The sequence below is a fragment of the Coloeus monedula genome (assembly GCF_965178545.1).
Source record: "Coloeus monedula genome assembly, chromosome: 21".
In the NCBI taxonomy this organism is placed as follows: Eukaryota; Metazoa; Chordata; class Aves; order Passeriformes; family Corvidae; genus Coloeus; species Coloeus monedula.
Genome location: NC_138801.1, coordinates 4,615,410 through 4,627,894, shown reverse-complemented (window position 1 = coordinate 4,627,894; position 12,485 = coordinate 4,615,410). Strand labels below are relative to the sequence as shown.

At 46.2% G+C, this 12,485-nt stretch overlaps 1 protein-coding gene across 5 annotated transcripts in view; it reads right to left on the bottom strand.

Moving 5' to 3' along the window:
- RAPGEF1 (Rap guanine nucleotide exchange factor 1) overlaps positions 1–12,485 on the bottom strand; it is an 82,279-nt gene that overhangs the window by 16,890 nt on the left and 52,904 nt on the right. For 4 of the 5 annotated variants that reach the window (XM_082295439.1, XM_082295442.1, XM_082295443.1 and 1 more), the window contains exons 10-11: positions 10,443–10,645; positions 7,844–8,002 (exon numbers count right to left, since the gene is read on the bottom strand). In XM_082295439.1, the coding sequence (XP_082151565.1) occupies positions 7,844–8,002; positions 10,443–10,645 (362 nt within the window). The remainder of the gene's footprint in view (positions 1–7,843; positions 8,003–10,442; positions 10,646–12,485) is intronic. The other variant, XM_082295440.1, reaches the window with a different exon arrangement.

Sequence of the window (12,485 nt, the reverse complement as noted above, 5' to 3'; positions counted from 1 at the left end):
AGCAGTAGCACCCAGCTCAGCAGCAGTATTTTTGTTTCTACCTAGGAAAGATGTGGGCTTAAAAATCTTAACTGAGAACAGCCTCAGGCCAGAATCCTGGTCAAAAAAGCTTTTCCACTACAAAGGAAAGGAAATGTAAAGGTCAATGGCTAGACTTTACCTTCCACCACCTTAATCCTTGAGGGGCTGCGCCTTGTGCCTTGCGTGGAGTCCAGCAGTGCTCTGGGTGTATTCTCAGGCCCCAAAACAAATTGCAGGCCATAATACAGAGGAGAGGAGGTGGATGCTTTGGAAAGAGAGCTTAAAAGACTACTGAAAAATAATTAAAATGCAAATCCCCACCACATGCCTGTGGCTAAAAGGAGACTGGCTCTAGGACGGGCTCCTCTCTCTTCCTGCTCATTTCTTTCCGGATGAGCAGCGCTGGCTCCAGGGACACTGTCAGCTTTTGGAGCTGCCTCAGTAACAATGACAAGTCTAATCTCTGTATTTACTTTCTGCCTGGATAAATGCTCTACATTTATTCATCTTCACTTGCATGGCACAAACCTCTAAATCCCTCGTAAGACACCAGGCTCATGACATCATCTTGGCTCAGCAGATTCATTATGCTGGCCTGGTATTTCATGATCTCACTGGCACTAATACACCAACCATCACCCCAAGTCCCAGCCTAGACCCCAAACCACTGCTCAACGGCTCAAGAAGGCACTCAAAAAACTGCAGTGCTGATAACAAGATCCTTTGCTCCTGTAGAGGAAATAATTAGCTCCAGCAGGAGCTCTGTGCCAGCTCCCCCATTGCTGGACTTCCTGCACCCACGACACGGGCGGCACACGCTGTCCTTCACTTTGTAGTTGATGGACATCTTCCACCCAGGAGTTCCAAGGGGTTTTGTCCCTGACCTGCCGAACCCAAAGGAAAAGCCAGGCTTTTGCAAAGCAGCAGTGGAGCTCACGCAGGGCAGGAGTGAAAGGAAATGACTGTCCTCAGCCAAGTCACTCTGGGACAAGCAGAGCCCTGCGTGAGGCACTGGCAGGGTTAGCTCAGGGCAGACTCTGCTTCCCTGCCTGCAGCCTGGACCAGCAGCTCGGGGAGATGAGTTATTGCTACTGGGGCAGGAACATTTGCACAGCTCCTGCCTTGTGGAGTTTCACACACATTAATCCTAATTTGAAGACAATTTAGACCTAAATATAACATTACATTGCAGAAATTTTAGAAGTTTGAATGCAGATGTGTCCATATTGACAATCACTGTATGTTTCTCTCTCCTAGGTCTCATAATACACCTTCAGAACAATCTCTTGGCACGAGATACTCTGAAAATGCCAGTTTAAGGCCCAGGTACCCATGAAAATGCATTAATCTTCATTATGTGATCCGTGAACAATCATTTAAGGATGCAGACAGGCTCTCAGCATGCTGTTAACAAAAGGAACAGTGCAGAGAAGCCTTTGGTGTGCTGGCATTAATTAGTCAGACTCCTCTCAACTTCCAGTCTTGTGGTAAAGTTGCATCTTGTAGAAAGGGAGCCAGGGAGCCCCCTCCTTCCTCCGGAGCCTGCAAGCAGCTCTGGAATTCCAGTTATGCAGCCGTGCTGGGACAAGAGCCAAGACTGAAGCATACTTTTCAAAGGGAAAAAAAACCCACCCTGCAGTGGAGATGATGTCCATATGGCACCCATTCCTGCTGCTCCCCAGTCTGACCCAGCCCAGCCAGCAGCTGTCCCAGGAATTGCAGCAATGGCTTCCACGGGATCTGGGTGTTGTCCATCTCTTGGAAGCCCTGTCATCCTCTAAAAGACATATATTTTTTTGGGAGGGGACAGTCCATTCAACATAACTGTCAGGAGGAAACAAGCCATCCTTTAGTGTTCCCCCCAAGAGGCAACAGTTTATCTTGGAAACAAATCACTGCTTGTTTTAATCCGCTTCTCTGAGGTTTCCTGTAGGGTCAAGTAAGGCCTTGGTTATGGCTTCACGGACACAACCTCCTACTCCACAGCTTTGCTCTAAGTGAAGTATTTCCAAATAGTCTCTGGGAAAGCTAGAAAACAGGGTGCACCAGCAATCTCTGGGAAAGGATGCTCTCCTGTATCCAAACCCTGGCCACGCTGCCAGCTCCCACCACACGAGCAGAAGGGAGTCTCCCAGCATAAGTCATCCTGACAGCAAACGGCCGAGGCAGGGAGAAGAGAGAGTTCCCTCTCCTCTCACCAGTGCAGTGGTTTTTAAAAAGACCTATCTGCCACTTTGGAAGTGCTTGCACAAAGCAAGCTTTGAGCTGGGAGCAGTCTCGTCTCCTGGGAACAGCAGGAAGAAAATGTGCCTGGCCCTGAACATTTACCACACACTGTGACACACAGAGGTCTCCCAGAGACAGCATCTTTCAACTTTTTTAATTTGCTGCCTTTGATTTTTTGCAAGGGTGAATATCTCAGAACAGCTTTCCATCATTAGAAGCCGTGTTCCAGGATGTCCCAAAGGTCAGTGACATTCCGGCTGTTTATTTGGATTAGATGGCAGGAGATAAGCACTCTAATAGAAAACTTATTTCAGGAGTGATGCTTCTTCCCACTCACTAGGCATGGCTGACCACAGCTAACAGGGACACAGGGGTATATATGCAGAGAGTCAGTGGCTGCAAGTTACAGCAGTCTCCAACCCAAATCCAAAGTTGAATTCAATTACATGGCTGACAGAGCATCTGCAGCATCAGCAGACACAGTCTTTACCTTTTAAGCACAGCCTTCTCAGTTACCCTATGGACATCTGCCAAATTAATCTGCCATCCTGCCAGACACTCCCAGATCAGGTAGAGCATCAAACTCCCAAAATATGAAGCTATCAGAGGAAAGGATCAATCTTTCAGATCTCCTCTGCTAATGCTATTAAGGGAACGATGTAGGCAACATGCCAGAACTGGATGCCCAAATTGTAACAGTGCAGAATTATGTTCACAAAATACTGGGTGTTGCAAAGTCGTTACACCCTAAGAATATAATTGCACAGACAACTATTGGAAAAGACTTCCTATCTCATGACACAATGCTGGGCTTCCAGGTACTTTTGCTAATGAGGAAGGAAATGCTCCTGCAATGAATGGCTGGAAACACAAGCTGCCAACAGAATGGCTTCAAGCACTGCCACAGGAAAGGCAGCAACTCCTCGGGCTGGAATGTTTCTCAACAAGGCCTCTGACCTGGCTGCACAGCTGACCTCCCTGGTTTTAACTGGTGGTTAGCACAGTAGATGGATGGATGGGGATTGTTGTGTCTCCTGGCTTCTACACGAGAAAACACAAAATCCAAACTTTTCCTTGTGGGGGAAAGATTCCTGCACATCTTTGCAACAAAACAAATAAGGGTGCAGCAGGGGAAGAAAACATTTGTAAGATTTATTAACCATGCTGTCATGCATCCCTCTTTGGAAAATATCCTGAGAATTCAATTCAGTTGCACCTACAGCATCAACTTTTCAGCTTGTGGAAACAACCCCCAGATCAAGATGGCAGATCTGGAAAAGACAGAGTGTGGAGACCAAGACAAGACTTCTAAAAAGTCAGTCACACAAAAACATGGGGTGTGTGGCCTATGAAGTCAACACGGGACTGTTTAGAAAAACTACAGAGATCTGCAGTGTTCCAAATGCAAGGAAAATGTATAAACTACCAGAGGAAGTGGTTTTCAGCAGCAAAATCCAGTGATGCCAGCAGGCAACAGCACTATTAATACCAGTGTCCAGGCTGCCATGGGCAGTGGAAATGAACACAAACACAGAAGGAATGCTAAACAGGAAAGGCAAAACAATACCTAAGACAGAGCAGCTGGTTAAAGGGATGCAAATCTTCTCAACCCCCCTTCCCTCTGCTCCAAATTAAGGAGCCAAAACCTTAGGACAGGAACGAACCAAACACATTATGACTTGCCAGCCGTGGTTTGTTTGAGGCTCCCACCATATGAATGAAAAGAGCTCGGTCTCTGGCGAGGGCCAGAGCCTGGGGTGTGCTGCAGGCTGGAAGTGAGCTACAGGAATGGGAGCAAGGCATGGAAAACATGGGAAGCACATGTCTGCATGGTGCACGCCTTTAATCACTTATCTGACCCCCCTTTTCCTGAACATACGTTAGCACACACACAAGAAAGAAAAACAGTTGCTGTGAATTTTCTGTGCACTTGCTCAATTTGCTCAAGAATGGTGGGAACAAGCGAGAACAGAAGCGCTGAACTGGAGCTTTCATAAGGAAATCACTTGCGCCTTCTGCTGGAATCTGACAGCCAATTGGTTTCTGGAAAAGTTTCTTAATTAAAAAGAAAACATTAAGAAAAACCCAACATTTTGAGAAAGGCAACTTGTTTCTCCACAGTGGAAGATGCAGCCAAATTTCCACTAATGGCTGTATATGCCCTGGAGATACAACTTTTCCTCGTTTCAGCAAGGAAAAGCTTCCACAAGACTTTCTGCAGCCCTTGGTGGAAAATGTGTGGATGGGCAGCAGTGGAGCTCGTCACCGGATGATTTCCTCTATCAGTGCAGAGTTCTCCAGCTGCCAGGAAGTAATGAGATTTCAAGATCTGATTATTCCTGCTGCTCGGATACCTGCCCACCCATTTCCAGGCAAACAGCAAAGGATTGATTAAACCAAGGGACAGCAGCTCTGAGTTCACGAGAAGGGAGGGAGGTGATCGGCTAGAGAGAAATTACAGCCAGCCGTAACCAAGGACAGTGCCTTCCTGTTGCACACCTCCTTTCCCACTGCTTAGTACTTTGAAAAGAGGTGGGAATCCCTTGAATGATTCTTGACAGTACAATCCAGTTGTCCTCCCAGTGTGGGATTTAATGGTTCAGCTGTCCATGGGATGGGGAACATGATGCAGTTCCTTAAAACACCAGCCCACACTACCAACACAACCCCTGCTGGCACAGAGGCCAGACACGAGTCAGACTCGGTTAAAGAACAGCTCAACTTGCCAAACCTATGAGGTCTGATCCAGTTGCTCAAGATCTGCCTCTATCCAGTAAAAGCTATTATCTCTGACACAATTTCCTGCAAAGGAGGGAAAAGCACAATTAGTGGGCTGACAGAGCAGAGGTGGCAGCTGGGCTGCAACAGCCTCTGCAGTGCTGATTGGAGGGAAAGGAGTCATGGCTCTAAAAAAATTCATGCATTAAAAATTAAAAGATGCTCTAAGCAACTTCACCTCTTTTGTGCTGTCTGAAAACAGTCTTTTTGAGCCGTGTAAATCAGTAGTAAGGCACTAATCCTTCACCTGGAGCACAGAGCTAAGGGGATAACCAGCAGAACGTGGTGCAGGCTTGGCTTCCCTGCTGCTGGCATGTGAACAGATGGGTACAGGGCCAGGTCCTCCCTCTGGGAGTGACTCCTGTGTCCTCCCCAGGCCAGTCTCCAGGGAAGGAAAAAAAGCACAGAGCACTTTCTGAAAATTGGCTACATTTGCAGGGCCTTTCTGGCACTGGGTCAGTGGACAGCCATCGAGTTTAGCAGCTCGGACTTCCTGGTATTGATCCAAGGAGGTTTTTGCTTCCTGTGCAGAATGAATAACAATTTATGTAGGAGACATATAATTTTAGAAGATCTGATAGCCACCACTGCTATCTTGGTACACAAGAGGCCAAATGCTCAGCTGGCAGCACCTAAAAGGTGTGCTCTCCCTGGCACTGACTCCCTCACTGGGGCTGGTGGGAGCTAACACTGATTTCTGCCAGGTTTATTGTTCACCAGCACTCACTTCAGTGGCCTTTCTCTAGGGAGAGAGGAGAAATGAAGGCATGAGAGTATGAGGAGCAGAACAACATCCTAAAGTTACTGGTGCAGCTCGTGGCGTCCCTGGAGTGAAACCCCACAGAGCAGATTGCAGGAGGGGCTCTTGTCCTTCCCATGCTGACAGAGGGTGTCACCCTGGGAGGGATCCAAACCTCCACAGCTGCTTCACATCTCTGTCTTATTAGGGATAGGGGAAATGGGATAAACCATGGTTATGGTATTACATGGGTCAGCTATGATGCATGTAAGGCCATTGGTATTCTGCAGCTCAAAGAGACACTTTCATAGTGAAAATCTCATTTTTGGCTGTGAAAAAAAAAAAAAAAATAGACCAGATAGAGTAATGAGAAACTATGAGATTATCCTAATTTAAAGGCACTAATGGAAAAGTCACAGTTTTTAATTCCTTATTTCCTTTGTGCATTTGACAGTGCACTGTCTCACTGTTCTCGTTGTTCCTCGTGTTCCAGCCATTTATTTTACCCCTCACTAGATCCTTGCAAAAATGCTTAAGCATTTTTAAATGAAGTTTTAACATTTCTTAAAATAATATATTCACAGTAATGTAGTCCAAAGTAAGATGGGAACGGGTCAGAGCAATTTAATAGGTAGCAACCATTTAATCCAACGAGGACGCTTTTTAAAATCAAAGTGCTCACATATTTTTAGAACATTATAGAATCATATTTATAGCCTCTCAATTAAATCAAAAATAGTCAAGTACTTTTATCTAGTCCTACAGTTCCATGTTTTGCTTGCTAGAACCACTACCAAGTAAGAGACCTGTACAATTCAGGACTTTTAGTTCAAATTTTAGAACTGTTTACCACAAATTTATGCAAACACTAACCTTGCCACCCCTCAGCCTTTTCATCTGTGCAGCAAAGCTGTGATACTGCTCTCTCTCACACAAGTAGAAGCCAAAAGCTTTCATTCTTGGCTTGTGAAGCAGCTCTACTTGCAAAGCACTTGAACACTTTCTTCTTCTTTGGACCAATGATTATCACTAATTTTTAAAGAATGAGTAAGTGCTGAAATGGGAAGATAGCAATGGCACAGTGGGAGGATACTGTTTTCAAACATTTAATATTACACTAATTGAACACTTCTGAATCTTCTCAAGTCTTCTCTGATAATTCCTTCTCCAGAAGAAGCCTAATTTACTAAACATCCAGGTCACTGTCAAAAAATAGTGTATTCTCAGTTGTCATCACATGGCAATCAGAGCATAACCACATAGTTTTACATGCAAACGAGCCCCACACTGATGAGCTGACAGAATCCCATGGTTGCATTTAATTTCATATTAACACTGTGTTATTACTACCATTTAATTTAAGCAGCTGATCAGAGATTCAAGCAGTGCTCTAATACTATTTTGATTTAAATGATTTCCAGCTCCTCCTGCCATTCTCTCTTCAGGCTGCTCAGAAGTGCCGTAGGAAGAGAAAACCCTGCTCATCCATCAGCAAATCATACAAGCAAACTAAGCTTGTTTGGGACCATGGAGATGTGAAGGGAAGCAAAACAGGCAAAAATGAGATGGAACAGCTAGCAGAGGCTGTTTTCTAGAAAAAAAATTAAGGATCTGCAGCCACTGTTCCACGTGTTTGACTAAACCCATGGATTTTGGGGACAGCATCTTGTTATTTCTCCCAAGGCCAGGCTCACACAGCAGCCTTTAATTGACTCATCCACATCACTGGCGTTATGCAATGGGACAAAAAGACTTTGCAGTTCTAGTGTGCAGCCTGGGGCACACAGAGGTCACAGGAGTGTGCCTGGGCACACAGGCCAGCTCTCCTTCCTCAGTCCCCCACTACAGACATCAACATGGACACGTAATATAAAGCAAGCTACACCTCCCCTGGCTTCGCTTAGTGAGATTTACACTTAGTGAGATTTACACAGTTTTTCCCACCTGGCTGGTTACTACAGCAGCTCAAAAGCCCCCAAAGGAACCTCCACCTTCAGCTGAGAGGGCAAGCACAGAATTTGCACACAAGTGATCAGCAGTAAGACAACACCCACGTGTTCCAGAGCGGAGAGAACTCACCGAGTGCACAGGAAAGGAGCTGTGCCGGCTGAGAAAGGAGTTAGAGACTGACATAGTGAGGCCCTGAGTGGCACCGCAGTCCTCGGGGGTGAAGGGCACTTTAGGTTGCTGGACACAGTAGGAGACAGAAGAGAAAGAAGAGGCAGCATAGGAGGCCTGCTGAGGAGGGGGGAGAAAGCAGGAGACACAAGACACAGAGAAAGAGAGCACAGAAAAGGCGATGAATAAAGGGCAAGAAACGCTAACTTAAACAATGCATATAATGGCTGGCTAAACAAACAGCTATTCATACAGTTCATCACAGCCAGACACACCAATATGCCTTTCTTGAGCTCAAGAGGCACGACAAAAATCACAATTCAAATCTTCTTTGTTTCACAAATCCCTTAAAAAATGAACTCCTGCCTCCCCCTCCCCGCTCACCCGTGGACAGCTGCTGCTGGCACAGACAAGCTGCTCCTCGCTGCCCTTTTCTCCCCGTGGCGTGGGGGCAGATGCCCAAAGGAGGAACTGCCTCTAAGCACATGATTCTTGCACACTACGATTTTTTTCTGGCAACCTGCAGATTGGGAACTTGGCCTCTCCAGTGTGAGCTATGGGTCCTCACTGGTACTGCTGGGAGACTGGGTGACAGTGATGTCCTGCCATTTCTCTGTCCAATCCAAGATTATAATAATTTGCATGGGAGGCAGCTATTACACTGGAATAAATCCTGGCAAGGAATTTCTCCTGAATCCTGGTATAGTAAGGAGACTGAGGGAGGATGAGGTATATTCAGGCTTTCTCAGACTCGCTGAATAAAACATACAATGCAAACATACAATCTTATTTTGATTAAGATCTGAAGCTGACAAGAAAGGACTTCCTCATTATTATATTACAGAGGAGTCCATCCAGCAAAACTTGCTGCTGCTAGAGAAGCTGATGCCCATTTGATTTGCCAAATCAAAAACTCCCAGGGCAGCAGGAGCAGAGGAACAAGAGTCTGGTGGCTTTTACAGGGATTGCTGAATAAGCCATCACCTGCTTGCACCTCTTTCCCAACACAGGGTTGAAGGGTGGGAGGTTGCACCTGAAGAAACCTTTGCTTCAGGAGAACTGCAAGCAACACCTTGATGGTATCAGCAGGCAAAGCAGGGACATCGTGGCTGTCCAGATAATGATTAAAGGGAAGCACAGAAATGCTCTGCTTCAGCCAACAAACTCAGGACAGGAGCAGAATTTCCCTTCTGCACAATGGCTGCAGTAAATCTGTGCTTTGCAGACTCTGATCATGACTGTGCAGCCCAAGTCACCTCTGCAAACATCACTGAAGTGCAGCCACCTCGAGGAGGGGAAGGCAGGCAAGGGACTGCAAGGTACAAGTGACAGTGCAAGGGTCACACTGATGGGGACCACAGACCCTGGAGAACTGCCTGATCCTCCAGAGAGGAGTCCTGCAGACTCTTTAGTGTCCCTGCAAAGCATTTAAGGTCTAATCCCCACAAAGAATTAATGCACAATACTCAGTTGAGCTTAGCCAATAACGTCACTTTATCTTTTTAGGATTCCTACTTGCATCATAGGAATGTAGTTGTGCAAATCCCAAAATTAGAGTTAAAAAGTAACACTCTGGGACACTCAAACTTCAGCACAGATAACACGAAGAAATATTGCAAAAGTCACCCTCATGATGGTGAGACCATGGCTCTGTTCCCACATTTCCTCCCATTTTGATAATGCCATGGCCAATTTAAGTAAGCTCCAGCAGCATGAAAGAATTTTTTTTTTAACAGAACAAATAAGATAATTAATATAAACAAAATGCCTTAGGTTGGAGCTGGGAAAAAAGGAAAAAAAAAAAGAAATTAAAGGAAAACCTTTAAAAGGAAATGAGACAAAATTCCACCTCCACCGAGGTCGGAAACAAAACTGCTGCTGCCACCACTGAGGCCAGGATTTCATCCCCCACATGGAAAATGGTCCTTTCTGTGCTGTTAAACCCACCACCCACACACATGTGGATGTGCCTTTCTGTGCTGGCAGCCTGGGGGGGCAGAAGAACTCTGAGAAACAGGTAAAATCCTGAATCACACAAGGGGACTAATGTGGAGGAAACATGCTATAAAGTACGAAGTGAAGTAGTGGCTATACCAAAGGTCTGTGCCTAACACAAAAGCAGCTATTATGTTTAAACAGTTATTATTAGTGGCATCTCTGACAACAGTTTCAAAACAGGAGTGGGAACAACAGTGCAGCAATCTCTTGAAAAGCGTTCTGCTTGCTCAGTGTGTCAAAATCTTCCAAGCAGTTGTTGTTACACAAGCCTGGCAAGATTCAGCCCTGCCATGTGGCAGACGAACGTTTCATTTTTAAGGCATTTTAGGACTTTCAATGCTTATGGGGAACAGTCTGAACATGGGGTTCAATGGGGTTAGAAAGCAGCAAAAATGATGCAAAATGCCTAAACCCACGTTCACAACCTGACAAGGAGCACGATGTGGTAACACCAGTGAGACATCCTCCCACCACGGCCGCCCGTCAGAACCAGGAGCAGGAGGAGCAGAGCTGTTCCTGGGAGCCTGGTGGCCCTGCCAGGTGTCCCTGAGGTGTCACTCACCAGCTGCCGCTGCTTGGGTGGGAGAGCAGGAGGAGGTGCCAGATCTTGAGAGGGGTCTAAGCTGATGAAGGAGTCATTGATCCCGTAGACTTCCCTGAGGTACTTGTTCTTCTCCTGGTAGATGTGCTCGTTCTGAGGGGTCTGGTAGAACATGGATGGCTGTGGCTCTGAGTAGTCTTCCACAAACTGCATGTAGGCCATCACTGCAAGGCAAGGAGAGGTCACACTCACTGCCCCTGGTCTGCAAGCCCCAGCTGAGGGTCAGCAGGCAGCTGCTCATTCTCAGAGGGACACCCACGCTGTGCTCCCAGGGAGCTCAAGCAGTTGCCATCCACCCTGCAGGAAAGGATCCAAGTATCCCATCCTGTGAGCCAGCACACAACAAACACCATCCCAGGCCACAAACACAGCTGACAGAACTCTGGAACCAGTGAGGTCTCCGAACAGCAACTTGAGAAGTCTGATTTACTGATGCTTAGCCCAAATCCTCACACAATCCATGGCAATTCTGAGAACATTCCTCAACAGCTGATGTCCAAAGTCACCAAAAAGCCAGAACAGTGTCAGTCTGCTTTTTAGGAGTGTAACAACGCAACCTTGACAATAAATCTGTAATAATTCTTGTGTTTATAGTAAGTCTCATTTCTGCAGTCAGCAAGATTTCTAGAACCAGGAGGTGTACAGTGTTTTTCCACTCTAGCAAACTGATAAAACTGTTATCAGAGAACACCTACCTGTGAGACTGGGTGTACCTCTCCCTCAGCTCTTTAAATGCCACTGCCAATACTGGTATAAAATTCCTTCTAAAAGTGCCACTGACCACGTGTTCTTGCCTCCTTAGCTCAAATCCAACACCCATTGCTCCCATCCCTTTTTAAAGCAACTTACCATCTCCAACTTTCAAATTCAACTGATTCACAAGCTTGTGTGAGATGTGGCTCAATAGAAATCTTAAATGGGATCAAACCTCGTCTAGAGGACCTTTCCATCTGTACAATATCCTTCCAAAATCTATTAAAAAACCCACACAGGTCAGCCTCTGCAGCTCTGACAGAGGATTAGTTACTGGTGCATTTTAGTGTTGCAGGGGGAGGATGACATCCAGTGCCATAGAAAGACTACTATAAACCCACCCCCATTATTAAGGATCAGAAGTGTACTGAATAACGTAAAACAAAGAAAGAACCCTCTTCTTTACACCTGAGAGCAGGATAAAAAGATGTATTTAAGTGTCATGGAAAGGACTAGCCAAGGCCTTCTTGTAAACACGCTGTCATGCACAAGGCCCTGTGGTCATCCCTCCCTTCCTCCTGATAAACAAGCAGTTGTCACTTTTTGTAAATCTGGTCATTTGGTGGCAATTATTCAGCTTCTGCTGGCATTTCAGTTGTACAGCTGAAAGGAGTGGATGACTTCAGTGAAAGCTATAAATACAACGAGCACAATGCAGGACTTGCACATCATGAAGCTGGTTCCCACACTGGCTGCAAGGCAAAGTCCTCTGTTCACCTGCCAACATAGACCCCCGGGCCAGCCTTTAAACAGGATGCAGCCCTGCAAATGTGTCAGCAGGAAGGAGTTGCGTTGCACCTGTCTTGGGCACCTTTTTTCAGATTTCCTCTAATATTTTAAACTCCATTTAGAAACGGAGCTAACACAGCTGCCCTTCCCCGAAAGAATTATAACCCTTGTCCAAAAAATAGAAAAAAGAAAGAAAGAAATGATGAAAAAAACCAGGTCGAGGCAATGGGAGTGCAGGAAATGGAGCTGATGGATTTCAGTCCTGACCGGTAACAGCTGCTGTCCCCATCCTGTGACCCCACAGGCCTGCCACTGGACAACCTGTTAGTGTCCTGCAGAACAGCCAGTCCTGCACAGCTCTGCCAAAGCTGCTAGAATTCTGACCCCCAACTCTCCCTGCCACCTGAGCCTTGCCTCTCTTCCTCCCTCAGACTCCCTGCTCCTTCCCAGCACCACTTCACAGTGAAGCATGTTCATTTGGAATCATGGTGAAGGTGTAGGAAACATGGAATTACTAAATTC